This window comes from Lytechinus pictus, chromosome 10, assembly GCF_037042905.1.
Source record: "Lytechinus pictus isolate F3 Inbred chromosome 10, Lp3.0, whole genome shotgun sequence".
In the NCBI taxonomy this organism is placed as follows: domain Eukaryota; kingdom Metazoa; phylum Echinodermata; class Echinoidea; order Temnopleuroida; family Toxopneustidae; genus Lytechinus; species Lytechinus pictus.
The window spans coordinates 204,385-230,964 of NC_087254.1; the positions used below are offsets into that span (position 1 = coordinate 204,385).

Below are 26,580 nucleotides of genomic sequence, written 5' to 3' on the forward strand. Positions count from 1 at the left end.
TGTCCCTTCTTCTGATCTGAATATCAAAAATTTTCAGCTCGCGCTTCGCGCTCGCATCATTTGGTTAATGAAATACGTATGGTCCTGGTTAATTCCTACAAAGAAAACTTAGAATGCCCCACTTCAGGTCTGAATTATCTCAGTTTTCAGCTCGCGCTTCGCGCTCGCATTGTTAAGCGAGACAGGTACCTATCATGATTACACAAATTTGATTACAATGTCCCTTTTTAGGTGTGAATATAAAAAAATTTCAGCTCGCGCTTCGCGCTCGCATTATTTGATGAGTGAGATACATATCCGTTTAATGACATTGTCCTTAAAATGTCTCTATTAGGTCACTCACTCAGTCATTCAAAAATTTTGCTGGTGCCCCCCCTCCCCCCAATGCCGTGACCCACGGTACGCCACTGTGGACATAATCAATGACAATTCATTGCATATCTAAAAACATGATTGCAAAAAAATGCCAAAATATTTCAGTCATCCCCCCCACCCATCAACACGGATTTACGCCAGTGGTGGAGGTGAAATGTTGGAAAGAAGGTAAAACTGATTCAGGTTTACCCTTTTTGTCTCTATAGGAAATAGATGTATAGAAGAAAAAAAAGGTTATTCCTTTTTGAAATCTGACAAGCAGCATAATAAAAAGGAAAAAATTATCAATTTTTTTGCAGGGGAGAGGGGTCAACTGGGCCTTGAACCTTCCCCCCCCCCCCTGTATGCACGGCTGTGTGCCCGTATACCTGTGGAGAAATTTCTTATTGGAAATCTTTTCGAAATGTGAAAAGCAAAGAACAGTCTTATCCCCCCCCCCCCCTCCCATACCTTCCTTTGTTTCCATAGTGCATATAGCATTTTTGATTATTTTATGTAGAATAAAACAGCAATGTGGTTAAAATGCCTTGCTCAATGGCATAACTAAATACCGTGCTGGAGATGAGAATTTTGATCCTCACATTTCTGTAGGCCAGTTGGCCATGGCACCTTTACTAACAGTTGCAATTGTAATTAAGTGGCTTAGCATTACCTTGAGATGTTATAATGTCAGTGTCAAGCTGGGCAATTTGGTATGAATTTGTGTGATTTGTAATGTAAAGGGAGGATGTTCACAAAGATGATGGAAATATGGTGGTGGTGGTGATGGTGATGGAGTTAATGATCATAATTGAAAGAAACACTTGATGTCTTTGTGGATGATCTTCTTGAATGCAACAATGAAATAATTAAAATTTATTTCATTATGATATGTTCAACATAGAAAATATTCTTGAAAAAAATATCGGATTTTATGCGTTAATGTGATGAAAGTGACTAATCGGAAGGGGGGGGGGGGCAATTCACAGGTGAAAGTATGTTTTATTGGAATATTACAATGGAGAAAAGTGATATTGTAAATTGCTATTTGAAATGAAATGAAATTCGAAAAGTGTGAAAAAATAGATAGGCTTATATGTTTTGCCTTATGATACTTGCAAATATAACACTGGCCAATTTTACCTTCAGAATCATCTTGGTACAAAATAAACAGCTATAATTAGCATAAGATTTTTTTGTCACAGATAATTGAGTTGAGGTCATATAAACTAATTTTTGATAAAAGTTGAAGTTGAGGTATTTCAGATAAAAAGTTTAAGTATTAAAAATGAAACCAAAATCTTTTTTTTCCCCTTGAGTCTCTAAATGGCTATTTTTTTTGTCAGCAAAGTTTTGTTGAATAATTCTGTTCTCATATACTGACTACCTAATATTAACATCTATACAAAAATTAATGTTAAAGTTATGATAATCCAGTCGTCACATTATTGGCAACAGACAGATAAAATTCGGGAAAAATGGGCAGTAATAATATTTTCCAAATAAAAACAGAAGAAGAAATATTATTGATATGGAAATATTTGGTGACATCTAGTTATAGTTCTTTGGTTGCTTTTTATTTGGTCATCGATGATGATCGATACTTTGGTGATCGATACTTTGATACGACGACTGTGACCGTTCCGGCCGTGCGTGTTTGCATGATATGTGCAACTTGTTACTCCCAACGTAACGTTAGTGAAAGTTGGAAGTGTATCAAAGTTTTTCCGAAATTCAGAAATATTGGTTGTTATCACCTTAGGTTGTGTTGATATTGTGAGTTTTGATAATTCAAAAATTTGGTAAGTTTCTTTTCGCCCTTATTAATGTGTTGTTTCAAAGATGTTGGGTCAGGGTGAGCCTCATGACCTAGGTGCTGTTGAACTATTTTGCCTGTGTTGCCAACAACACTGTTGGAGCTACATGGAGCATGCATGGAGCCACAGGTAGTAAAGTTAAGCTGTGTGGAGAATCTATGTAGCATAGCAGGGCTCTGTCTGTGCTTTTAAAACCACATGCTTACCAAGTGCACTCATATGTACTGTGCAATCACTTTTTGTGTATTGAAAGTTTGCAGTAGGCTTACCAGTACATATGACATAGGCCTAGCCCATAGGCCTAATTAGAAAAAAAAAAAAAGAGTTTTGAGAATGTGATTATTGTAACCAGCACTCGCGCTGATGTATGGTACCTAGGTCCACCACATATCGACCACCTTTTTTTAAACCGACCACATTGCGCATTACAAATGGTACGCGTGTGGGAATTAACGCAGTATCCACGGGAATGACAAGAATCGATTACAGGGGGTAAAAGAATGACCAAAAGGGAAAAAATTGGCAAAATTCATCGAAATTTCTAAAATCAGTTGATTACACCTAGGCCTAGGTCCATCATATCCATTCAAGAAATCCGATATTAGAAGACTTTAGAACAAAAAGCTGTTGCAGTCTTTGATTCACCTGCCGTAGCTCATCGCGGAAGTAGTGTGACAATCATATTATTTCATATTATTATTTCATATTATTCCTTGTATTCTTAGGATAAAATCTCGTCAAAAATTAGGGCAAATATGTCAATTTGTACAAGAAATTGCAGTCTTGTCATTTTGAGATTGAAGAGGCAATACTGCCCATGTCTGCATTCTTATTCACTTTGGACACACTTTGTAGATTTTTGTTGAGGAAGATTGCATTTCAGGCTTGTGTATAAAGTGTCTGAAATTTAACATTTCTTCCATATTTTTACTCGGATTTCAATGAATATCTATCTCGTATTTGAAGATGGAATGTTTTGAGTTCATTGCAAGTTTTGTTTGAGTAAAATCGCCCAGATACGCATATATGCACACACATGGGCACTGGACTGCAGAGACACGGGGCATTTTGGCATATATATTGCAAGGCGCTCTATAAGTGTAATAAAATTAATTCTTATTGTAAAAAGCAAGTCAATACACTAGAGGGCCACACAAAAATGTGCTCAAAATTAAAGATCTGAGCAATCTGGTGAATAAAAAAACAATACAACAGCCATGAGGTCAAAAGGTTATAGGCTAAGTGATTAATAGTAATTTATTTTCTGATACTTTTTCTTATTTCTGTGATAAATTGAGATCAGGTTATGGTAGGCCTATAGGCTACAAACAAAAAAGGTTGGAGTGTTTTGGATTGCAAGCCAGTCATCTGGTAAATTAGGGGTCATACATTTTTGTAACAAAAAAAATATCCCACTCATGAATTATGTGACTTTTATTATTATCTTGGCTAACAGGTTTTTTATTCACAAGAGTATTCAAATCTTTAATTCTGAGCAGATTCTTGCAACGCCCTCTGAGGAATCATAAATACCAAGTCAAAATCCTAGAGAGCCTCACAGAAATATCCACAAAATTAAAGATCTCAGCACTGTGGTGAATAAAAAACAACATAGGCCTAATAGACAAGATACTAATGGAAGATAGATCATTCATTACTTATTATTATTTTTTTATCTTTTGGTTACAGGAATCATATTTTTAAGATTTTTTTTTTTTAGAATTGTTTATGAGCTGTCTAATTTTTGTACAGACAGGGTGGTAAAGCAGCACAAGGTTACTCCTTGCATTGTACGAGTGCTTGCATTCTGCAATGGTTAAATAGTTTACTGCACCTGTAGTGCTTATGAATTACCCTGCATGCCTGTATCTGTCTTATGCGGCATGTTTGTAGAGAATATATGCAGCACACCATACGTCCAATGCACAAGGTTGTGATACAAGCTTGTGCTGTTTGACTCTGTGTACAAAAAGAAGGCAGCACATAACCAATACGAAAAAAAAATTCTTTAAAATAGTATTATTGTAATAAATAAAAGAGAAAAATAATCACAAATGATCTGTCTTTCATTTGTATTTTGGCTGTTGTGTTGTTTTTTATTCACCAGATTGCTGACATCTTTTAATTTTGAGCATATTTTTTGTGAGGCCCAGTAGTGTATTTACTTGGATTTTACAATTCGATATTGTAGAGGGCCTTGGAAGAATGTGGTCAGAATTCAAGATTCGAGTGTTCCTGTGACTAAAAAAGAAGCTGACAGCCAAGATAATAATAAAAAACACAAACAAGATTTTTTGGTTACAAGAATTACATTTTTAAGATTCTATTTTTACTATGTTGTGTACTGGTAAGTTTCAGTACATAAAAGGTGGTTACACGGTGCGAAAGGTAGAGATAAGTGTAGAGAATCCATTCTTGATCTGTATGTGTACAGCATATTTCTTGTGGAAAAAATTTGAAGGTTGTATACCATTGGCACACGTTTTTTGTGACAAATGTTCTGCACACATTCAAATTGAGAGTAGCATGCAAGATTAGGGTTTCTTTGTGAATAAATATTTTGGTTACTGGTCAGTGTCCATTTTTTTTTTCTTTTTTCTTTCTATATAGACAGGTAGTACCTTTGAAGTGAAAGGCAGTGATATTGGCCAAGTGCATTGAGCCGTAAGTATAAAATTTTGGGTGTTAGTTATTTGTTAAGTGTATATGAATGGTATAGAGCATTGATTCGCAAAGCGACATTGATTCTTTGTGGACCCTTTTTAAAAATCAAATAAATAGTATGTACTAATTAGTATTCTTTTTCATTATTCAGTCATTTTAATATTAATACACAATGTAATAGACAAACTGTTGTTTTATTAACCACTTGAGAAATAAATTTTTGCTTTTAGTGTTAAGAATGATCATGTTGATCAACATCATTATATTTAATGCATTGTAAGAATTTTTGCATGACTGATTAAAAAGTACGTTGAAGAAAAAATGTTTTTTGGCATATATTTTGATATGTACTATTAATTGATTTCATAGTAATCAGATTGGAAATTTATAATTTCCATTAAAGATCATCAAATTTTAAAATGTTGTGAATGTACTCTGTACATATAATTTTATAAGGATTGATGGGGGACTGATGATTTTTTTTTCAATTTGATAAAATGAAGAGAAATCTGAAAATGCAGAGAAATTATCTACAATGTACTTAATTATGTGACGGCAGAAACGTAAATTTAATTCTAAGTAGTTAAGATTAAGAATCTTTCTAGTTGGAATAAATGTGAAGTGTAATTGCTTGATTTTTCTGGTTTTCTCCTTTTTTCCCCAGGTTACTAACTGATTTCCAGAAATTTGCAGTTCCAGATCGTAAGCAGGTAATTTCATCAGGTTAAACGAGTACTTTAGGGTAAAAATAATATGATTTAATTTGAAGGAATAAAATTGAGATGAGAAAAATCATGAAAATCGGATGAAAAATGATAATGTTATCATGGGGTACTCTAGGGGAAAAATAATATGATTTCATAAGTGGGTTAAAATCGAGATGAGAAAAATCATTAAAATCAGATGATTAATGATTTTATGATGATTTAAAGCTTTGATTTGTTTGGTTAAACAGTTATATGCTTATTTTTATAGATATGCAGTGAGCAAATTTGTGATAATGTCACATGTCCATTTGTTGTATTATTTGTAGGCACAAGAGATTTAATATCACATCCATTTGTAACTGTTCATCATGTCCTATAAACTGAGTTTTAATTTTAATTGCGTACTATTTTTTTCTTTTGTATCGTATTTGTGTTGTTTCTGTTATTTGTTAAATCAATATCATCTTCACTCATATCATACCATTTCATCTCCATTCTCAAACCTTTACACTAAAAGGTTTTGAGAAAAAACAGTCATTGAGAACTCCATCTAGAATTTCAATAGAACTCCTTTCAAAGCAACTGAACTAGAAAGAATTTTAAAATAAGAAAAACGAATGAACTAAAAGAACGAACCAAAAAGAACAAGAACCAACAAGAACACGAACCTAAGAACTGAAAAGAACTGAACCATTTGAACAAAGTCTATCAGTTAGCAGCTCATGACAATAACTTTAGCAATTTGAGGCTAGGGTGAGTCCAGAAGAGTTGTGACAGATAGCAAGACAGTGAGACCCTGAGATTAGCTTGAGACCTTGAGATTAACTTGAGACCCTAAAATAAGCTTGAGACAATTGAGAACATCAGATTTGAAAAGAACCTAAAAAGAACAAGAACCAACAAGAACACGAACCTAAGAACTGAAAAGAACTGAACCATTTGAACAAAGTCTATCAGTTAGCAGCTCATGACAATAACTTTAGCAATTTGAGGCTAGGGTGAGTCCAGAAGAGTTGTGACAGATAGCAAGACAGTGAGACCCTGAGATTAGCTTGAGACCTTGAGATTAACTTGAGACCCTAAAATAAGCTTGAGACAATTGAGAACATCAGATTTGAAAAGAACCTAATTGAAAAGAATTGAACTATTTGAACAAAGTCTATCAGTTAGCAGTTCATGACAATAACTTTAGCAATTTGAGGCTAGGGTGAGTCAAGAAGAGTTGTGACAGATAGCAAGACAGTGAGACCTTGAGATTAGCTTGAGACCTTGAGATTAGCTTGAGACCCTGAGATTAGCTTGAGACCTTGAGATTAACTTGAGACCCTAAAATAAGCTTGAGACAATTGAGAACATCAGATTTGAAAAGAACCTAATTGAAAAGAATTGAACTATTTGAACAAAGTCTATCAGTTAGCAGTTCATGACAATAACTTTAGCAATTTGAGGCTAGGGTGAGTCAAGAAGAGTTGTGACAGATAGCAAGACAGTGAGACCTTGAGATTAGCTTGAGACCTTGAGATTAGCTTGAGACCTTGAGATTTGCTTGAGACCCTGAGATTAGCTTGAGACCTTGAGATTAACTTGAGACCCTAAAATAAGGTTGAGACAATTGAGAACATCAGATTTGAAAACAACCTAATTCAAAAGAACTGAACTATTTGAACAAAGTTTATCAGTTAGCAGCTCATGACAATAACTTTAGCAATTTGAGGCTAGGGTGAGTCCAGAAGAGTTGTGACAGATAGCAAGACAGTGAGACCTTGAGATTAGCTTGAGACCTTGAGATTTGCTTGAGACCCTGAGATTAGCTTGAGACCTTGAGATTAACTTGAGACCCTAAAATAAGCTTGAGACAATTGAGAACATCAGATTTGAAAAGAACCTAATTGAAAAGAATTGAACTATTTGAACAAAGTCTATCAGTTAGCAGTTCATGACAATAACTTTAGCAATTTGAGGCTAGGGTGAGTCAAGAAGAGTTGTGACAGATAGCAAGACAGTGAGACCTTGAGATTAGCTTGAGACCTTGAGATTAGCTTGAGACCTTGAGATTTGCTTGAGACCCTGAGATTAGCTTGAGACCTTGAGATTAACTTGAGACCCTAAAATAAGGTTGAGACAATTGAGAACATCAGATTTGAAAAGAACCTAATTGAAAAGAACTGAACTATTTGAACAAAGTTTATCAGTTAGCAGCTCATGACAATAACTATAGCAATTTGAGGCTAGGGTGAGTCCAGAAGAGTTGTGACAGATAGCAAGACAGTGAGACCTTGAGATTAGCTTCAGACCTTGAGATTAGCTTGAGACCTTGAGATTAGCTTCAGACCTTGAGATTAACTTGAGACCCTAAAATAAGCTTTAGACAATTGAGAACATCAGATTTGAATAGAACTTAATTGAAAAGACTGAACCATTTGAACAAAGTATATATTTAGGTGTTTGTAAGAAATTGATTTGATTGACTGAAGCATTTGCTGGAATTAGATTTGACAGAGAATAAGTGTTTGATTGGTTGATTGAAAATTGTGTAGAAAAGGACCAGTTTGATTAGAAAAAGAATATCAGTGAGCTTCACTGATCACATACAGAGAAAATTTGATCCAGACACATATCGTGTCATAGATATAAGTGAGCTTGGTTCAAAACAAATTGAGAGGTTTCTGTTATACAAGAGAGAGAGAGAGATAGTTGAAAATATAAGTTAATTAGATTGAAAATAGAGTATCAAAGAAATTAAATCAATATATATCAAGTTTTGTAAAGTCCTATTTTGGTCAAGAAAAGAAAGAAAATATTGTATGAGGATATTGGAAATTTGAAAAGAAGTGATAAGAGCAAGCATTTGGAAGACAAGCAGGGTACTTTATTGTTGACAGTAATTTTTATTTTATAAAACAAGTGAGTCTATAAAAGTACCAAAAAAATTGTGAAACTTTGAAATAAGAGAATACGATTTAGAAATACAAGTGGGCTTGAGTAATTGCAAAGAGGTTGATTATTAAGAGTAATAATAAAAAAAAAACGAGATTAATAGATTACAAAACTGGTGAGAAACATTTAAGTAAAAGACGGAGAGAGAGAAAATTAAACAAACAGGCTTGAGTAGATTACAAACAATATTAGGATATTGATATTACACACTTCAACTTGAGAAATATAAGCGTGTGTTTGAAAGGTGGAAGCAGCTTCCCATATTTACAGTTGTAGGAATACAAGAGCGTGATTGATTAAGAGGATAACATTTGTGTGAGGATAGTGAAAATTTGTAATTAAGAGTGAGCAATTAGAATAGTAGAATATTTGATTGTTGAAATATTTGTATAAAGCAGTGACCTTGATAATTGAGAAAAAGTGAGGAAAATTGAGGTTAAAGAACAGGGTTCAGAAATACAAGTGCACTTGCATACCTGGAAATAGGATATTTGATAACAGAAGTTAGCTTGATAAATTATCAAAAAGATTGATTTTTGGAAAATTGAAGTATAAGAACAAGGTTGAAAAGTCCTCTCAAATTGTTGAAAAGAGGATTGTTGCTGACAGAATTGTTGAAAAAAAGTACTCAAATATTAAAGAAAGGAAATTCTGAAGGAGAACCAGGTACAAAATATAAGTGGATCTCAATAGTTGCAATTAATAGTTTTCATTATATAGTAATAGGCCAAGTATAGAAGAAATCTTGGGAATATATTCAGTGTTTGTTAAAAGCAAGTGACTTGGAGATACTAAATTTGATTTAATAAATCATTGTGAGTGTTACAAAGTGTTCGAAATTTTGGATAGAGAGTTTGAGAATCTTGCAAATATAATACTGCTTTACGTAGAACAGATTAAAAGGAAATTGTCTCAGGGTACTCAGAGTTCTTGGTAAGAAAATTCAGAGTTGTGAGAGGAAATTTTAATACAGATTTTGGAGTACACAGTTGAAAGATCCTCCAAATACAAGTGTGTTTTATTGATAAAATAAATATAAAAAGGGAATTGCAGACTAATTTGAGGGGAATAATATTACAAAATAGTGCAAAGTGTTGTACGTGAAATTGTTAAAATTATTGTTAAGATATTTGCTATAATAAAACATCAAGGGACTTTTTAAAAATACAATTAGTTATTGTGTAAATTCGTATTTTACAGTTTTTTATGGTCTGTTCAAATAAAGAAATTGAAAATGGCTGCCACTCAATTCAGCTCTATTGTTCATGAAATTCTAAGCATGCTTTCCAGTTACACATCGATGATCAACTTAGATATTGGTAAATGCTATCATTGCATGGATGAGATCAATGAAAGTGACACCTATGTAACGTGCGAATCTTGTACCAACCATTTCCATGTCATTTGTGAGGGATACTTGAACAATGACAAATTTGCCGACCAGACATTGATTTGGATTTGCTTGTGTTGTGGTCATAGCAACATTGGAGATCGCATATTTGACAGAGTATGTATTCCATCTCATTATAACAGATATGAGCCTCTCTTGGCAGCAGATGATGATGATGGTGATGAGGATGATAATGATGATCAGAACATTGAAACCTTCAAACAGAGAAGACGAGTAAAGGGAGCAAAGAAGAGGTATGTTAAAGTTAAAAACAGCACAGTGCTTTCAGAGAAATGTAGCAGATATGAAAATGGTGTAACAGACAATCTGTCTCAAAACTTGCTCAGTGAAGAATTTGACAATAGCTGGGTGAAAGTAAAATGCAAGAGAGCAAAACTAATGGCAAGAAAAAGGGAAGAAAGGTTGCAATCAAATTCAGAACAAGGAAATGATCAGGGCAAAAGGCAGGAAAGATCAGTCAATGGTGTATTGTTGGAACCAGGTGTAACGTACATTGGCACAGCATTCAAGACATTTTATGGAAGTCGTAAGAGGAAAAACACAGTACAGAAAAAAGAGAATGATGAGAACCACAAAATGAAAAATGAAGAAAAACATGTTGGTGTCCAATCCTATGCAGAAACTCTATTGAGCATTTATGCTTGCAGTGTGAAATCTCCGCTTTCCATGAAATTTTGTAATGATGCCAGTAAGGAATTTGAGAAAATGCAAAATCGATCCTATGCTAATGTAACTACTAAGTTGTCTCCATTGTCGAAACCAGATTCTGCTAAGCACTCCAACCGAAGAACGTGTAATATTCTGGGAAAGATGAAGGATTTGAGACGGTACAGAGTTCATGCAGGAGGCAAACAAAGGAACAAGAAAGGTCAGTTTATCAAAGTGAAAAAAAGGGTAGATGATGTCGATTGCACTTTTTCAAAATCGTCAAAGAAGGAAGTAAAAGAGTTGAACACAGATATGATCCACAATGAAGTGACAAATTCTTCAGAGAACGAAAAAGTTTCTAATCAATCAAACAATTCTGATAAATCGATCACAGTAGGCAAAGATAAAGGAGAATCAAGAGGCAGTAATGACGGTCATCCTCCAAACATGCCATTAAATGAGAATGGAACAGGTGAAATTAGAAAACAAAGTATCGGTAGTGCAGAAAACATGAATGTCACCAATGGAGTAAGGCAAGTCGATTTGCAGGATGATATTGAAGAGAATGAGGAAAGCGGTAGCGACATTGACATTGATACACCTATCAAACGTAATCGTAGGAATTACATCGATTCAGATTCAGACACCAGCATTGAAACTGTTGCAGTTATACCTTGTAGTTCAATTAAAAGTGAAAAGTCATGTCAGGGTATTGGTACACAGCATGTACTTGATGAAACGTGTCACATTGAAATTGTTCCAGATGCAAGACTGAACGAAAATACAAGCAATGCAATTTTGAATACGGGAGATGAGTGTATTGATTACTCTCATGTGCAAATTTCCTTGGAATCTGATATCAAAGCAGACATTGTTGAAGAAGAAAATGAAGTTGAAATCTGTTCGAATGAATCAGGAGACGAAGTAGAGTTTGTATCAGATCTTGGAATGTGCGATAGACCAGACAAGTCTTTCAAATTTGTACCCCTCGAGATGAATGAGAAACAAGCGATTTGTAAAAAAATGAATATTAATTGTGCACAGAAGAGCTGGCATGAAAGTTTTAATAAAGACGAGAATATTGGGATTCCTTCGTGCATAAAAATTATAATTAGAGATGGCAACTGTTTCTTTCGTGCAATTTCGTATGGAATTTCCGGTACTGAACGTCATCATGCGATTCTGCGGAGACTTACCGTTAATCATTTATTAGAAACTAACGATATGTTCAGGAATACATTGAGAAGTGAGTTCAGAAGTGTCAGAGAATATGTTGTTGAAAAGAGAATATCGGAAGATGGAACTTGGGCTACGGACACGGAGATGAGTGCATTGGCCAACTTAATTGATACTGATATCTATTCTTATAATGACCAAGTACCGTGTTGGCAGTTGTACTCTGCTAAGAAACCTGGCAGCATAAATGTTATTACAACTGAGAGAGGCATTTTTCTACAATACACAGATAATAATCATTTCAATGTAGTTGAATCTGTTAAGAGTCTTGGTAGTGATTCATCAAAGACCACAAAAACAAAACAAGATGTGAGTACAGCAGTAGATACACGAGTCAAACCAGTTGCACAGGGAAGATTCAATCAAGGTCATGAAAGATTTGGTTGTTCATCTGGAAAGCAATGTGTTGCTAATTCATTATCAGCTCTGTTGTACAGCAAAGTGAAAAATGCGGCTGATTGGAATAATGATGATTTGGATAGGATTTTGATCAACGGGGATGAATTGTATCGTAACATAAGGCAGTTTGTTTCACGCCAAGACGAATATTTATTGATTTCTGATCTACCAAAACTCTTGGAAGCCTATGATGAATTGTTCGAGATTGAATATCGTGAATCGATTCCTGGTTTGCTAGAAGGAGATGAATCAACTTTGGTGGACTCAATTTCATTGCCACTGAAACAAGCACTAGAGCAAGAGTTATGCAGTGATGTCAATGCTAGCTTTGTAACATTTTCTGGGAACACTTTTGTTGTCATATCTGCATTTGAATCTTTTTTTGTATTTGATTCTCATTCAAGAAACTCAAGAGGCTTACTCATAGAGGATGGCTTTAGTGTAGTACTAGAAAGTCCAAGCTGGCAAGGTGTTCACAAGCATTGTATGAGGTTGGCAAGGACGTTGGGTTGCTCTGAATATACGCAATATGAAATCACAGGTGTTATTGCAAGAACAATTTCCGGCAAGAATGAGACATTGAATGGTCGCTTTCAGTTACCTGGCATTTCATTGCCCCAAGATCCATTACCGAGTGACAATGCAATACACGTAGAGAATGATATCTGTGATAATGTTGGAACAATAGAACAAAGTGTTTTTTCTGACAAATTAATTGATGAAGACGAGTTATTAAGTCCAGTTGATGAAGTGGATAACATAATCTTTTGTGATGAAAGCAATATGATAAAAGAAGCTTCAGAATCGACAACATGGACTATGAAAAGCTCCCCTGCAGACAAAGACATTAGTATGGAAAGTACTGATTTTAATCGGTGTGCCAATGAGCCACAGAATTTAGAAAAAAATGGAAGTTGTAATCTGACAAGAAAACGAAAACTGGATACTTTGGAGCAAGAAATAGAAGCTAACATAGATGTTTGCCAAGTAACAAAGAAATTTAGATCGCAGGACATAAACAGAGACAGTTCTGTCCTTAAAGATGGAAATTCTAAGAGAACGGAAAATATCAATGAAAGAAATATTACTGACATGAAAAGTGATAGAAGCAGTACGAAAATGCAGAAAAGACGTAAAAGAAGTTGTACACAAAGAATGAAATACAAAAAGGAGTTTATGAGAAAAATTCGTGGTAGGGTATATGAAAACAAAGTAGAGGCTTGTGTCAAAGATGCAAATACACCTAAGAAAGGAAAAAAAGAGAGCAAAAAATCAAGATATCATGAAGATATTATCTGGAGAATGGAAAAAATTAACAAGGTCAAAGGAAACTACAAATACACATCTGATTCTGATTTTAAGGTAAAACAATGTGCTATCATGAAAAATCTGTATCAATCTAATTTGAAATATAAAACACGTCGACTTAATGCAAATAAAACAAGATATATGACAGATAAAGACTTCCAACAAAAAGTGAAAGAGACTATGAAAACCAGATATCAGAATGAAGAAAATTACAAGCAGAAAAAGAAAAATACCATGAGACACATGATTAAAGAAAAGTATGCAAAAGATTTGAAGTTCAGATATAAACAAAAGAATATCATGAGAAATAGATACCAGAATGAGGAAATCTACAAACAAAAGCTAAAGAATATCATGAGACACATGCTTAAAGAAAAGTATGCAAAAGATGAGCAGTTCAGACAAAAACAAAAGAATATCATGAAACACATTTTTAAAGAGAAGTATGCAAAAGATGCGCAGTTCAGACAAAATAAAAGGAATACCATGAAATTCATGTCTTTAAGGAGATATAAAAATAGACAATATAGACAAAGGAAATTGGCAATGTCAAAAGAGAAATATAGAAAAATCAAAAAGTTTAGAGAAAGTGTAATAAAACGAAATACTAAAAGAACTATTGCTAAAAAGGAAAAATTGTGTAAATTTAACAATGTAATCAAAGAATTTAGAGAAATTGTATCTCATGGTCCAGAATATGTATGTGCTGTATGCTTTAAACTTCTTTTTGAAAATCAAGTCAAGAAATGTGTAATTGATGATTATAAATTTCAGATCTGTATTAGTACAAAGTATTTGCATGTTTGTAATTCAGAATGTAGAGGAGATTGTCCAGTAAAAACCTCAGCTAGATCATCTTTATGGATATGCTTTACTTGCCATAGAAAGTTGAAATCTGACAGAGTACCTGCAGAAGCAAACCTAAATAACTTGCAATTACATGAAATTCCAAAAGAACTTGCGAACTTAAACACATTGGAACAGCATTTAATAGCACTAAATATTCCCTTCATGAAATTGATGGCATTGCCTAAAGGTGGTCAAAACGGAGTTCATGGTCCAGTCGTGTGTGTCCCTTCAAATTCTTATGAAACTGCAGATATTTTACCAAGAGCACAATCAGAAGATCAATTGATTCGTGTTAAACTGAAAAGAAAATTGTCTTACAAAGGTCATTACGAGTATAAATTTGTAAATAAAGAAAAACTGCTTTGTGCTTTGCATTATCTAAAACTAAATAACAAATATTATTCAAATATCACTGTGAATGAGGGATGGAAAAATTCAATGGAACGAAATGAAAATGATGATGAAACTGAAGAAGAACAGGAAAGCGAAATGAGTGCTCAGACTCAATTAAGAAATTATTGGAAAAATTATTGGAAAAAATGGAATGAAGATATTGACAGTATTTTGTCTAAGGACAAGAAAAATGATGAAAACTTCAGACAGAGTGCCAACGTGCCAAATACAAAATCAAACAAAAATGACATCAATGATGAAAAAAAAGACATCACTGACGAGGAAGACCGTTTCCATGGTTTGCATCTAGATTCATGTCTTCAACCAGTTGATATTGGACAGGAAATTCTTGATCAATATTTTGATGAAATAATATGCTGTGCCCCTTGTGAAGGAAAAAATCCTGTATCCGTTCTGCAAGATGAAACTAATGAAGCTAAATGTTTTCCTATATTGTTTCCCAAAGGTCAGCCGACGTACCATGATAGAAGGGAAGAGAGGATAACATTAGGACGTTATCTGCTGAACCGATTGATGCATGTTGACAACAGGTTTGCTCAAAATACAGATTTTATTTTTTATGCTCAGTATATCTATGAAATTCAACAAGTTTTGTCACAAGTGTCTATTGCATTGAGACAAAGTTGCAACAAAAAAGATGATTCCTCACCAATTACTGCCTCAGATTTGAGATGTCCTGAAAAAATTAAAAATGTTTTAAAATCAGACAAAGGATATAAATTTCTTAAGCAGATTCGAGGGACACCTCCTTACTGGCAGAAAACACAAAAAGATATTCTAGCAATGGTTCGACAGCTTGGAAAACCAACCTGGTTTGCTTCATTTTCTTGTGCTGATATGAGATGGCCAGAGATTATGAACACATTACTAAAACAGCAAGGAGATAGCAGAAAGTCAAGTACCTTAGATTGGGCACAAAAATGCAAGCTGATGAACTCAAATCCAGTAACATTAGCAAGGATGTTTGAGAAAAGATTTCATACTTTTCTTCATAAAGTCATTTTATCACCATCTGCTCCTATTGGGAACATCCAAGACTTTGCATACAGATATGAGTTTCAACAAAGAGGAAGTCCACATTGCCATATTTTGTTCTGGGTTGACGCCCCACAATTAGGAAAAGACAAAGATGAAGATGTTGTACAATTTATAGATAAGTATATTTCTTGTGTGACGCCTGATAAGGAAGACGATCCAGAATTGCATGAAATTGTTCGTTCTGTACAGCAACACAGTAAAACGCATTCTAAATCGTGCAGAAAAAAAGGAACCACTTGTAGATTTAATTTCCCGAGACCACCTTCAGAAGAGACGTTTATCATTAAAGTTAAAGATAGAAAAACAAACAAGAAGAAAAAGGGTGAAAATGGAGAAGATGATAGAAAAACAAACAAAAAGAAAAAGGGTGAAAATAATGAAGATGCTGAGAAAAAGGCTACAGAAAATGCAAAAGAATTGTTGAATTCTGTTAAAAATGCCTTGTCGGATGGAACTGAATATAATAGTACGAAAGAACTTTTTGATAAACTTGAAATTACACAAAGCCAGTTTGAAGAGGCACATCACGAGATTGCATCACAGGAAAGTGTGGTAATCAGAAGAAAGCCTGGCGATGTATGGATAAATCAGTATAACCCTAACTTATTGAGGTGTTGGAATGCTAACATGGACTTACAATATGTGACAAATGCCTATGCCTGTGTTATTTACATTGTGTCCTACATGTCAAAGGCAGAAAGAGAAATGGGAATGCTTTTAGAGCAAACAGTTTCTGAGATGAAAGATGGAAATAAAGATGCTAAAGAAAGTATGAAATCAGTCGGGCAAGTGTACATGCAAAACCGCGAAGTATCGGCTCAAGAAAGTGTATTCCGTGTTTGCAGTCTAAGACTGAAAGAATGTTCTAGGAAAGTTGAATTTATATCTGTTGGTCCTGATCCCATAAGAATGAGTTTACCGTTAAATGTCATAAGAAACAGACCTGATTGTGATGATGATGAAGAAAATATTTGGTTTCCTAGCAAAATTGAGAGATACAAAGCTCGACCTAAAGATGCAATGTTCAAAAAGATGTGTCTTGCAACTTTTTGTTCTCAATATAGGATATTGACCGCTTGCCATATGAAAAGCAAAGTGCACAAAAACATCTTTAAACTCAGAAATAATTTGGGATACATTCAAAGACGAACTCGTTCCAAAGATGCAGTCGTAAGATATCCACGATTCTCGTCCACCAGATCACCTGAAACGTATTTCATGAGTATATTGCAACTTTTTTTGCCACATTATATCGATGAGCAGTTGAAGCCTCCTGGGTTCAAAAGTTATGAAGAGTTCTATGAGACAGGTTGTGTAAAATTATCTGGAAATGACTTGCAAAGGGTTAGCTCAGTTATCAATAATAACATGAAAAAATTTGAAATCAAAGCAGATTCTATCGAACTGGCACAAGAGCATTTAGATCGTTTTGGTGTACCAGAAGATGCATGGGGCCTATTATGTCCTGAAAGTGAAGTACAGAGACTTGAACATCCAAACGTGTATGTTGATGCCGAAGACCAGGATGAAGAACTTGCTATGCCTGATCTAAAAGAATCCAAAAATAAAGAAAACTTTGCAGTGGAAATTAGGACTCATAAAATTTCAAAAGAAGATAGGCATTGTATCATTAGGTCATTGAATGAGAAGCAGAAAATTGTGTTTTATAAGATACGGCAGTGGTGTCTCGATAAAATAAATGGAAAACAAGTTGAACCCTTTCATGTATTTATCACAGGTGGAGCTGGCACTGGAAAAAGCCATTTAGTCAAATGCATATACTATGAATCAACACGTATATTAGCCAGAATGATGCATAATCCTGATGATGTCTCAGTGTTGAAAATGGCTCCCACTGGAGTAGCAGCTTATAATATAGATGGTCATACTATTCACAGTATTTTGTCTATTCCAGCTAATGCACAGATGCCTTACCAGCCATTAAGTGAAGAAAAAATAAGCATTCTTCGCAACAAGCTAATTCAGTTGCAAATTCTAATCATTGATGAAGTGTCCATGGTAAATCAAAAATTGATGTTTTATGTCCACAGTCGTCTACGGCAAATAAAACAATCACGAGATCAGACTGCTTTTGCTGGTGTTTCCGTTATTGCTGTTGGAGATATGTATCAATTACCTCCTGTCTTTGGAAGCCCTTTATATAAAGATACACTTGAAGGAGTGTTATGGAATGACAATTTTAAAAAAGTAGAACTTCAAGAAATTATGAGACAAAAAGACGATGCAAAATTTGCTCTTTTACTGAACAGATTAAGAGTAAAAAAACGAGATGATATTCTTTCTGATGAAGACCTGGCAGTGCTAAAATCCTGTGAAACTGGTGAAGAAAATGAAGACGCTCTTCATATTTATTCATGTAATAAGGAAGTAGATGAATGGAACAGGAAATTGTTGCATAAGAAATGTTCCAATGTGATATGCTTGAAAGCCGAAGACACAGAAAGAGACTCGAAGAAGGGAAGTACAGTTCGCGAAAAACCTGTCACACGTTGTAGAAGCCAATTACCCAGTTATTTATGGATTGCCATCGATGCAAGAGTCATGTTGGTCAAGAACATTGATGTTAGCAAAGGCCTTACAAATGGATGCTTTGGAAATGTTTGTGAAATAATTATGGACCAAACAAATTCTAAATATGTTTGCATCAGAGTAAAATTTGACAAGGAAAATGTTGGTATACATTCCATTCAAAAATGTAACGAATTTCTGGGTAAGAAGTATTCAAGGAGACAGTTTCCATTAAAACTTGCTTATGCATGTACAATACATAAAGTACAAGGTTTGACCTTAGACAAAGCTGTGGTATCATTGAAAAGGACATTTGAGTCTGGTCAAGCATATGTTGGGCTTAGTCGTGTTTCTTCATTATCTGGCCTTACTATAGAAAATTTTGAATCTAAAAGCATACATTGTAATCCTGAAATCAAAGAAAGATTGGATAACATGAAACCATTTATTGAAAATTTGGAAGCTGAAAAGAGTGATAGTGATAAGTTCACTTTAATTTTGCACAATATACAAGGATTAAGACAACATTTTTTAGATCTTCGTTCCCAACAACAATTTATGAATGCAAACATAATTTGTTTGACTGAGACATGGATTAATGATGACAACATTTTAAATATTTTTATGGATGAACATAAATTCTACCATCAGCCACGTAGTCTTTCATACAATGAATCTGGAAATTCAGGCAAATTTAAAGACCTAGCACACGGCGGCGTTGGAATGTATGTGAAGAAAATTGACACGAGCAGATTAAACATAAATGTGGATAATTTGGAGTTTATTGCAGTTCTTATTAGTAGATCTCCTTCTCTTGTTGTTTCAGTCGTATATCGACCTCCTTCTTATGATATTAATCATTTTTGTCAAAATTTGACTGATTTGATAAATGAACTGAATAAAAGATGCACAAGATGTATTATAACAGGTGATTTTAATGAAAATTTGATGAAAGGATCATCAAAGATACATCAGTTAATGTCTATGAATGGTTACAAACAGCATGTTATGAATCCTACAACAGAGAGTGGAACATTAATAGATCATGTTTACAGTAAGGGATTAGACTCATTAGAAGCTGAAGTCATTCCTGTGTATTATAGTTATCATGAAGCAATTCAAGTAATATTTTAGTTGACGTGAAATGAAATAAAAATACTCATGTACCCGTTTTCTATTGAATTTTGGAAGTGTTTACTTAAGATACATTATAGTAACATCCTAAATCAAGAAGCATTAATTTTGAGGCATGTAAAAAAAAATCATATTGAGTGTAATATGATTGTGAATGCAGTTTGTTAATGTATTAAAATATCTTGACTGTTATTTATCGTACGATACAGATGTCAAAAGGGAGGAGAATGTTTATCTGATATCTTAGAAAAGCAAGAAGGAAAGAATAAAGGGTAAGTGTAGATTTAATTTTGTATTGATCAAATAGTTATGATTGCAAAATGAAAAATGTAACATATTTTGATAAATGAAAGTCTGCATAGATTATGAATAAAGGCAATTTTCAAAAGAGCTCTGCATTTATGAATACATTAATTAAAAAAAAAGGATATTCAACCAAGTATATTTAAATCAAGTTCAAAACATTACATTTCATGTAAAGGACATTATGACAATGCCTCCACCCACCAAAGGTGCTGCCAGAGACATTATGTTTTCGGGTTGTCCGTCCGTCCGTCCCACTTTCGTTCTCGCGATAACTTAAAAACCAGTCAACTAATCAACTTCATACTCGGCTCGAGGACACCTATTTGGGTGACGATGAGCTGAGTAGTTTTTGGGTCCAAAGGTCAAAGGTCAAAGGTCATAGAATTCAATAAAATACATAAGAAATAGACCTTTCTCACAAAAAATCAAAAACCCTTTGACAGATCAATTTCAAACTTGGCTCATGTGTGCATATACAAGTGACATTGAGCTGACAAGTTTTGGGGTCTCAAGGTCAAAGGTCAAGGTCATAAAATTCAATAAAATACATAAAAAATAGACTATTCTTGTAATAACTCTAAAACCTTTTGACAGATCAACTTTAAACTTGGCTCATGTGTACATATACAATAGACGATGAGCTGATTAAATTTTTTGAATGTCAAGGTCAAAGGTCAAGGTCATAAAATTCAATAAAATACATCAAAAATAGACCGATCTCATGATAACTCCAAAACCCTTTAACAGATCAACTTCAAAACTGGCTCATGTGTGCATATACAGCTGACAATGATCTGAGTAGATTTTGGGTCTCAAGGTCAAAGGTGAAGGTCATAAAATTCAATAAAATGCATAAGAAATAGATTGTTCTAATGATAACTTTTAAACCCTTTGAAGGATCAACTTCCAACTTCTTTCATGTGTGCATATACAAGTGACAGTGATCTGTTCAGATTTTTGGTCTCAAGGTCACAGGATTCAGTGAAGTTTATATGTTATCTGACTAGATTCTGCAGTCGCAAGATCAAAGGTCTACTATTTTATACTTTATGGAAAGAGAAACTAGGATATATATTTCTCGTCTGGCAGTGGCGGAGGCGTACATTTCGACCGTGCGCAGTCAAAGATTCGTCTGGTTTCAAAATGCAATTACTACTGCAAAGATATTTTATTTTACAATACATGGTGTCATAAGAAGCATCAGTTTATTATTGCAACAGCAATTATCAAAAAGAAATGAAACAGAATTTGAATCTAGTTTGGAAGTGAAAGAAATGAAAACTTTCTACTAAGAATGTGCTTTTATTTTCAATGAATACAAAAATCTTGTAATTTATAATGACTACATGGTATACATCGACTCAGAAAAAAGGTATTCCAAGGGGGAGGGGGTTATGGGACAAAGATATATAAGTGTATTGTGTAATAGTTCTTAATTTTCTTTACATACCATTTGCAGTTTCTGTAATACACTGTGTAATAATGTTGTTCTCTCAATGTTACTATTAAGTACAGGTACCAACAAGAACCCAAACACCAACAATGTGATAACTCCTCTTGGGGATTACTGCCTGACTTGCGGTTATTAGACCGCTTTTCATCTAATGATTTGGGACCATGTAGGAGTGTGCATAGTGTACAAAGCCATTCATTTATGCAGTTTCACTCCATTGGTTTGTATTGATGAAATTTATATCCAATCCCAATCGGTGCCATACAAGCCTGGTGTCTGTAAATGCTCCTGTGAGTAATGTGCTGACCAGGTTTATCCCTGAAATTGTTAGTGAACGGAGCAGCTGGAGGATCCCAGCCCTTGGTGATAAATGCTGGGTATTGTGGTGAATAATAATGTTTAATATCATCAAAACACTTGTCTACAAACAGGAAAAACAATTTAGAAATTTGTTTTATTGACAAGATTTGATGATGATAACTTATGAAATTTAGATAATTGAAAATGTGTCACAGATATGTAATCCCCTCTCACCCATATTTAGTGTTTGTCGTCCAGTTAATCATTTGTCGTCCAGTTTATCATTACTCTAAACAAAAGACTTTAATGAAGAACACACGGGTCGTGTGGTCCATACGGGTCGTGTGGTCCAGTGGTTAGAGCATTGGACTCATAATCGCAAGGTTGTGAGTTCGAATCCCAACTCTGCCTTGTCTCCACTTTGATAAAAAAGGCCCAAGAGTGATATCTGTCGTCTATTACGTCAGCCACTCTGACTGATTAACCTAGACGTAAAATGTTTCCAAGGTAATTGGTTATATACCAGCTTGGCGTTTACCAGCAAAAAATGCTGTCCTGCCGAGTTCCTACGGGAGTTACCACAAACAGAAACAGAAACAGAAACCTTCAAGACAAGGATTGACTAACTCCTCACTACTTGCGCACTTATTTCAAAGAAAAACGTTTATCAACCATAATCTGTCAGTCTCATTGGCTACCAGACAAATCGCCTGCCCACAAATGCTACAGGTCCTTGAAATTGTCAAAGAAAAGACCACTTAGAGGACATTGGCTCGTCTAGAATGTAACTGGACTCTGTGATGGGTCACTTTCTATAAATTTGTTTATTATCATCTGAACAATTTCAGCTTTCTTATCATTGCAGAATTTTTGTTTATTTTGATTTTCAACAGTTTTTTTAAATTATAGTTCACAATCTGCTTCATATGTAAACCCCAACTGAGATGTGCAATACAAAAAGAAATCAAAAGTAAATCAATGATTCAAGACTTATAAAAGCCATGTCCACCCCAAGAACAAATGGATTTGGACGAAAAGGGAAAAATCAAACGAACATGCTTTATGCTGAAAATTTCATCAAAATTGAATGTTATGTCAGTTCAAAGTTTTTCTGTATTCAGCAAAACAGTTATATACACATCATGCTTTGTATGCAATTTAGAAAGTGATGACATCAAGTCACTATTTCTTTTGTATTTTTATTAAATAAAATATGAAATATTTCATTTTTTTCCTCCTTAGGAAACAAACCAAGTTTGATTCTATTCTCACATTCTTCATAAACCATTGATAAAACCTGTTGTGAAGAAATTAAGTGTATCTGTGTTATCATATTTTCAAAAACATGAAATTTGGTATGATTTATGTAATAAAATGCAAAAGAAGTAGTGAGTATGTGACATCATCAACTCATTGATTTGGACATGACCACGATTTGGTTATAACTGTTTTGTATAAGATAACCAATATTTTAAAATTACATTACTTTCTTATTTTCCATGCAATTTGTATTAAGTGTGTGACATAATGTTTCCTAGATTGTCCTCTTTTGGTTCAAATCAATTTTTGTTGGGGGTGGACTACTCCTTTAAGGAAAGTGTCTTAAATTGGTTACTTATGTTATATTTTTGTATTGTTTTATATTATCCATTTACTACTGTTTTATTTGTCACTGCACTTGAGTGTTTCGTGATTACCAATGTATTCAGATAATTGGAAATTCAGTTTTGCTGTTGTGATTCTTTTGTGAAATGGTGATTGAATGTAAAAAAGAAAATTTGCATCCATTTTAGATTTCAGTTCATATGTCTGCCTTTTGGAGAAACAGTTACCTGACTAGATTTCAAAGTGTGAAGATTGAAGGTCTATAGTGTTTTTTTGTTCATGGAAATAGAAAGTAAGAAATATTTTTCTGGTCGGGCAGTGGCGGAGGCATACATTTTGACCGTGCACAGTCGAGATTTATCTAGTTTTCAATGAGAATTGTGGCAACATCATTTTAATCACCAAAAAACATAGATTGTTTTGACTGAGTAAAAGTAGAAATAATGACACATTTATGAATTTTGGGAGAAAAGTTTATTTGATTTGTTTTGATCATTACAGCATTTTAAAGCCTGACAGTCATTTACATAATATTGCATAACTTGAGAACCACATATATGAATTTGATATGGAACAATGTGCAAAGCTTGTATGTAAATTGTGTTGAACCACTGTGTTGATGAGTTCTCAACATTGTCAGTTTTCACAGTTGATTTAACACCACAAAAAATTAAGCCAGTTATATTTAAAGAGATCTTCATTACCAATTGACCTGCGTGAATGGTAAAACATCCCACTATTCATAAAGGAAAGTTATTATTTTAGTTTCTCTTTATACATCAGTAACTGACATTGTCTAAAGCAAGCTAAAGAATTTTTATTCCTCTGCTCATCAAAAGTGGTTGCCGGTGGCATTATGTTTTGGATTATCCGTCTGTTCGTCCATCCGTTCATCTGTCTGTTCATTCCATTTTTGTTCTCGCAGTAACTCAAAAACCATTTCACAGATCAACTTCAACTTGGACCATATATGCATTAGGTGCTCAAAATGATTTCACACATGCGTATGCATGTATGTATCGTTAGAAAAAAATTAATATTCATATTCTGTTGGTACATGATCTCATCATTTAGGGTTAACAGATCAAGGTCAAGGTCAGAAAGTTCAAGCAAGTACATAATAAATACTCTGTTCTTGCTACAACTCAAAAACAGTTTCATGGATTCACTTGAAACTTGAATCCTGTATGGAATGGCGGTGAAGAAGATCTCATCAGTTTAAAGGTCATGAGGTCAGAGGTCAAGTTCACAAAATTAAAAAAAAATAGATAAAAATACTCATTTTTACTTTTACAATTTTGTAGATCATCTTGTAACTTTGATTGTGTATGCATCTGTAATGAATTTTTGCTTTTCGCTTAATGGACTTTTTGCAAAAAATATCAAACAACAAAAATGGTCTACTCCACCAGGCCCCCCCCCCCCCCTCTTCCCAGTGAATTGTTAAACTAAGCATCACTTTTCTGTTTAGATGCAGTATTTTGCAATAATACATTATATGAATGAAACTTTATGTATGTAGTCTGTGTATGTATTTAGGATCCCTATGATATTGGAATAACAATGTAAGCCCAAGCCTTCAGGGCTTTGGGTAACAGTTAAAATGCTGTGAACCTTTTAATTTGATTATTATGAATTATTTGTTGATCATTGTTATTGTATTTATATTTTCTTTTTTATGTTCAGAAATCTGTCATTATCTTTTATGGCTTTTGATTGTACAAATAAAGATAGAAAATAAAAATACTAAAGAGTATTTTCTTTTAGTGTGATGCAGTAAATTCAATTTTTCCTTAAATTTTGAAATTATTTCCTCTTATCATTGTACTTAAAGTAATAACCACACCATAAGCCTGAAAAAAAAAAAAAAACAGTGAAAGAGATTAGGTAATAATAGCAAAGAAGGTCATGGTGGTTTAATGGTGAATGATGATTATGGTAGTGGTAATGATAATGGCGATGTTGATGATCATAATTTACAAGTCTGGTGTCTGTAAATGCTATAGCCCCTGTGAGTAATGTGCTGACCATGTTTATCCCTGAAATTGTTAGTGAACGGAGCAGCTGGAGGATACCAGCCCTTGGTGATAAATGCTGGGTATTGTAATGAATAATAATGTTTAATATCATCAAAACACTTGTCTACAAACAGGAAAAACAATTTAGAAATTTTATTTGATTAAAGACAATATGATGATGAATATGTTGATAATCATGGCAATAATGAAAAAAAAAGGGATTGTGATGATGATAACAATACATTAGATATGCTGAAACAGGAAAGTCAACCATGATCTATCATTTCTATTTTCCTCTTTTATTTGTTTCTTTTCTCTCTTTTTCAACGGACTTCATTGGTGGTTGGTAGGAGGTTTTTGCCCCAAACATTTGATAATGGCAAATATATCATAAAATGATACGGCGATGAAAATTTTCGAGAAGAAATTGATAGTGATTATGTTACGAATGAAAGTAATCAACAAATCGGAATAAACTAAGATCAATGCAGCTTGTGACCATGATAAAATAGAGAATGATGGTGATGATGGTAATGTTAAAAAACGATGAGAAAGAGAGAAAGAAAATCTTTCCTCTTTTTTTAACCTCTCTCTCTCTGTCTCTCTCGTATTGGTTTTCTTTCTTTTCTTTTTCTTTTTTATCTTCTTTTTTTTTTTTAAGCATACATGAATACATGTAGTCATTAAAAACGTCATCATAATTGATGTCATCATCATCATGATCATCAATATGTTCGTGACCATTAAATATGTACCAGAGATGAGCAATATAACAATAATGATCATGAATATCATCATTATCATCATGGTCATCAACAGCATTATCATGATCATTATCATTATCCTTTTCCTAAAAGAAAAGAGCATAGGAAATGGAAATAATCTGTGATAATGATAATCATGATTATAATAGTGAAGTATTAAATGAAGTAATAAAATTTGGTTGATGTTTGAATTGATAATAATTAAGATGATAATGGTGATGATAATGATAATGTTGATGATGATGATGATGGTGATAGTGATGATGATCATGATCATTATCATGATCCTTTTGCTAAAAAAAAGTGCATAGGAAATGGAAATAATCTGTGATAATGATAATCATGATTATAATAGTGAAGTATTAAATGAAGTAATAAAATTCAGTTGATGTTTGAATTGATAATTAAGAAGATAATGGTGATGATAATGATAATGATGGTGATGATGATGATGATGATGGTGATAGTGATGATGATGATAATGATTATGATGATGATAATGATTATGATGATAATGATTATGATGATGATAATGATAATTTAGAAATTTTATTTTATTGACAACTTTGATCATGAGAACTAAATAAGCACTCTTGAAATTTAAATAATTGAACATGTGTCAAAGCTATGTAAAGCTCCCTCCCCAATTTAGTCTTTGATGTCAAGTTTATCATCACTCTAAACAAAAG

The 26,580-nt window shown here is 33.8% G+C and overlaps 1 protein-coding gene and 1 long non-coding RNA gene across 2 annotated transcripts; both read left to right on the forward strand.

Annotated features, from left to right (window-relative positions):
• Positions 1-2,005: 2,005 nt before the first annotated feature.
• On the forward strand, positions 2,006-10,101 carry LOC135155597 (uncharacterized). Its single transcript, XR_010294723.1, has 4 exons — positions 2,006-2,156; positions 4,782-4,835; positions 5,500-5,545; positions 10,013-10,101. It is a non-coding gene; the product is annotated as an uncharacterized LOC135155597 (long non-coding RNA).
• A 167-nt stretch (positions 10,102-10,268) lies between these two features.
• Positions 10,269-24,865, forward strand: LOC135155708 (uncharacterized). Its single transcript, XM_064105741.1, has 4 exons — positions 10,269-10,758; positions 15,190-15,274; positions 19,655-19,717; positions 21,267-24,865. Exons 1-4 carry the CDS (start codon positions 10,269-10,271, stop codon positions 21,433-21,435), a joined length of 807 nt encoding a protein of 268 aa, XP_063961811.1. The 3' UTR covers positions 21,436-24,865.
• The last annotated feature ends 1,715 nt before the right edge of the window (positions 24,866-26,580 follow it).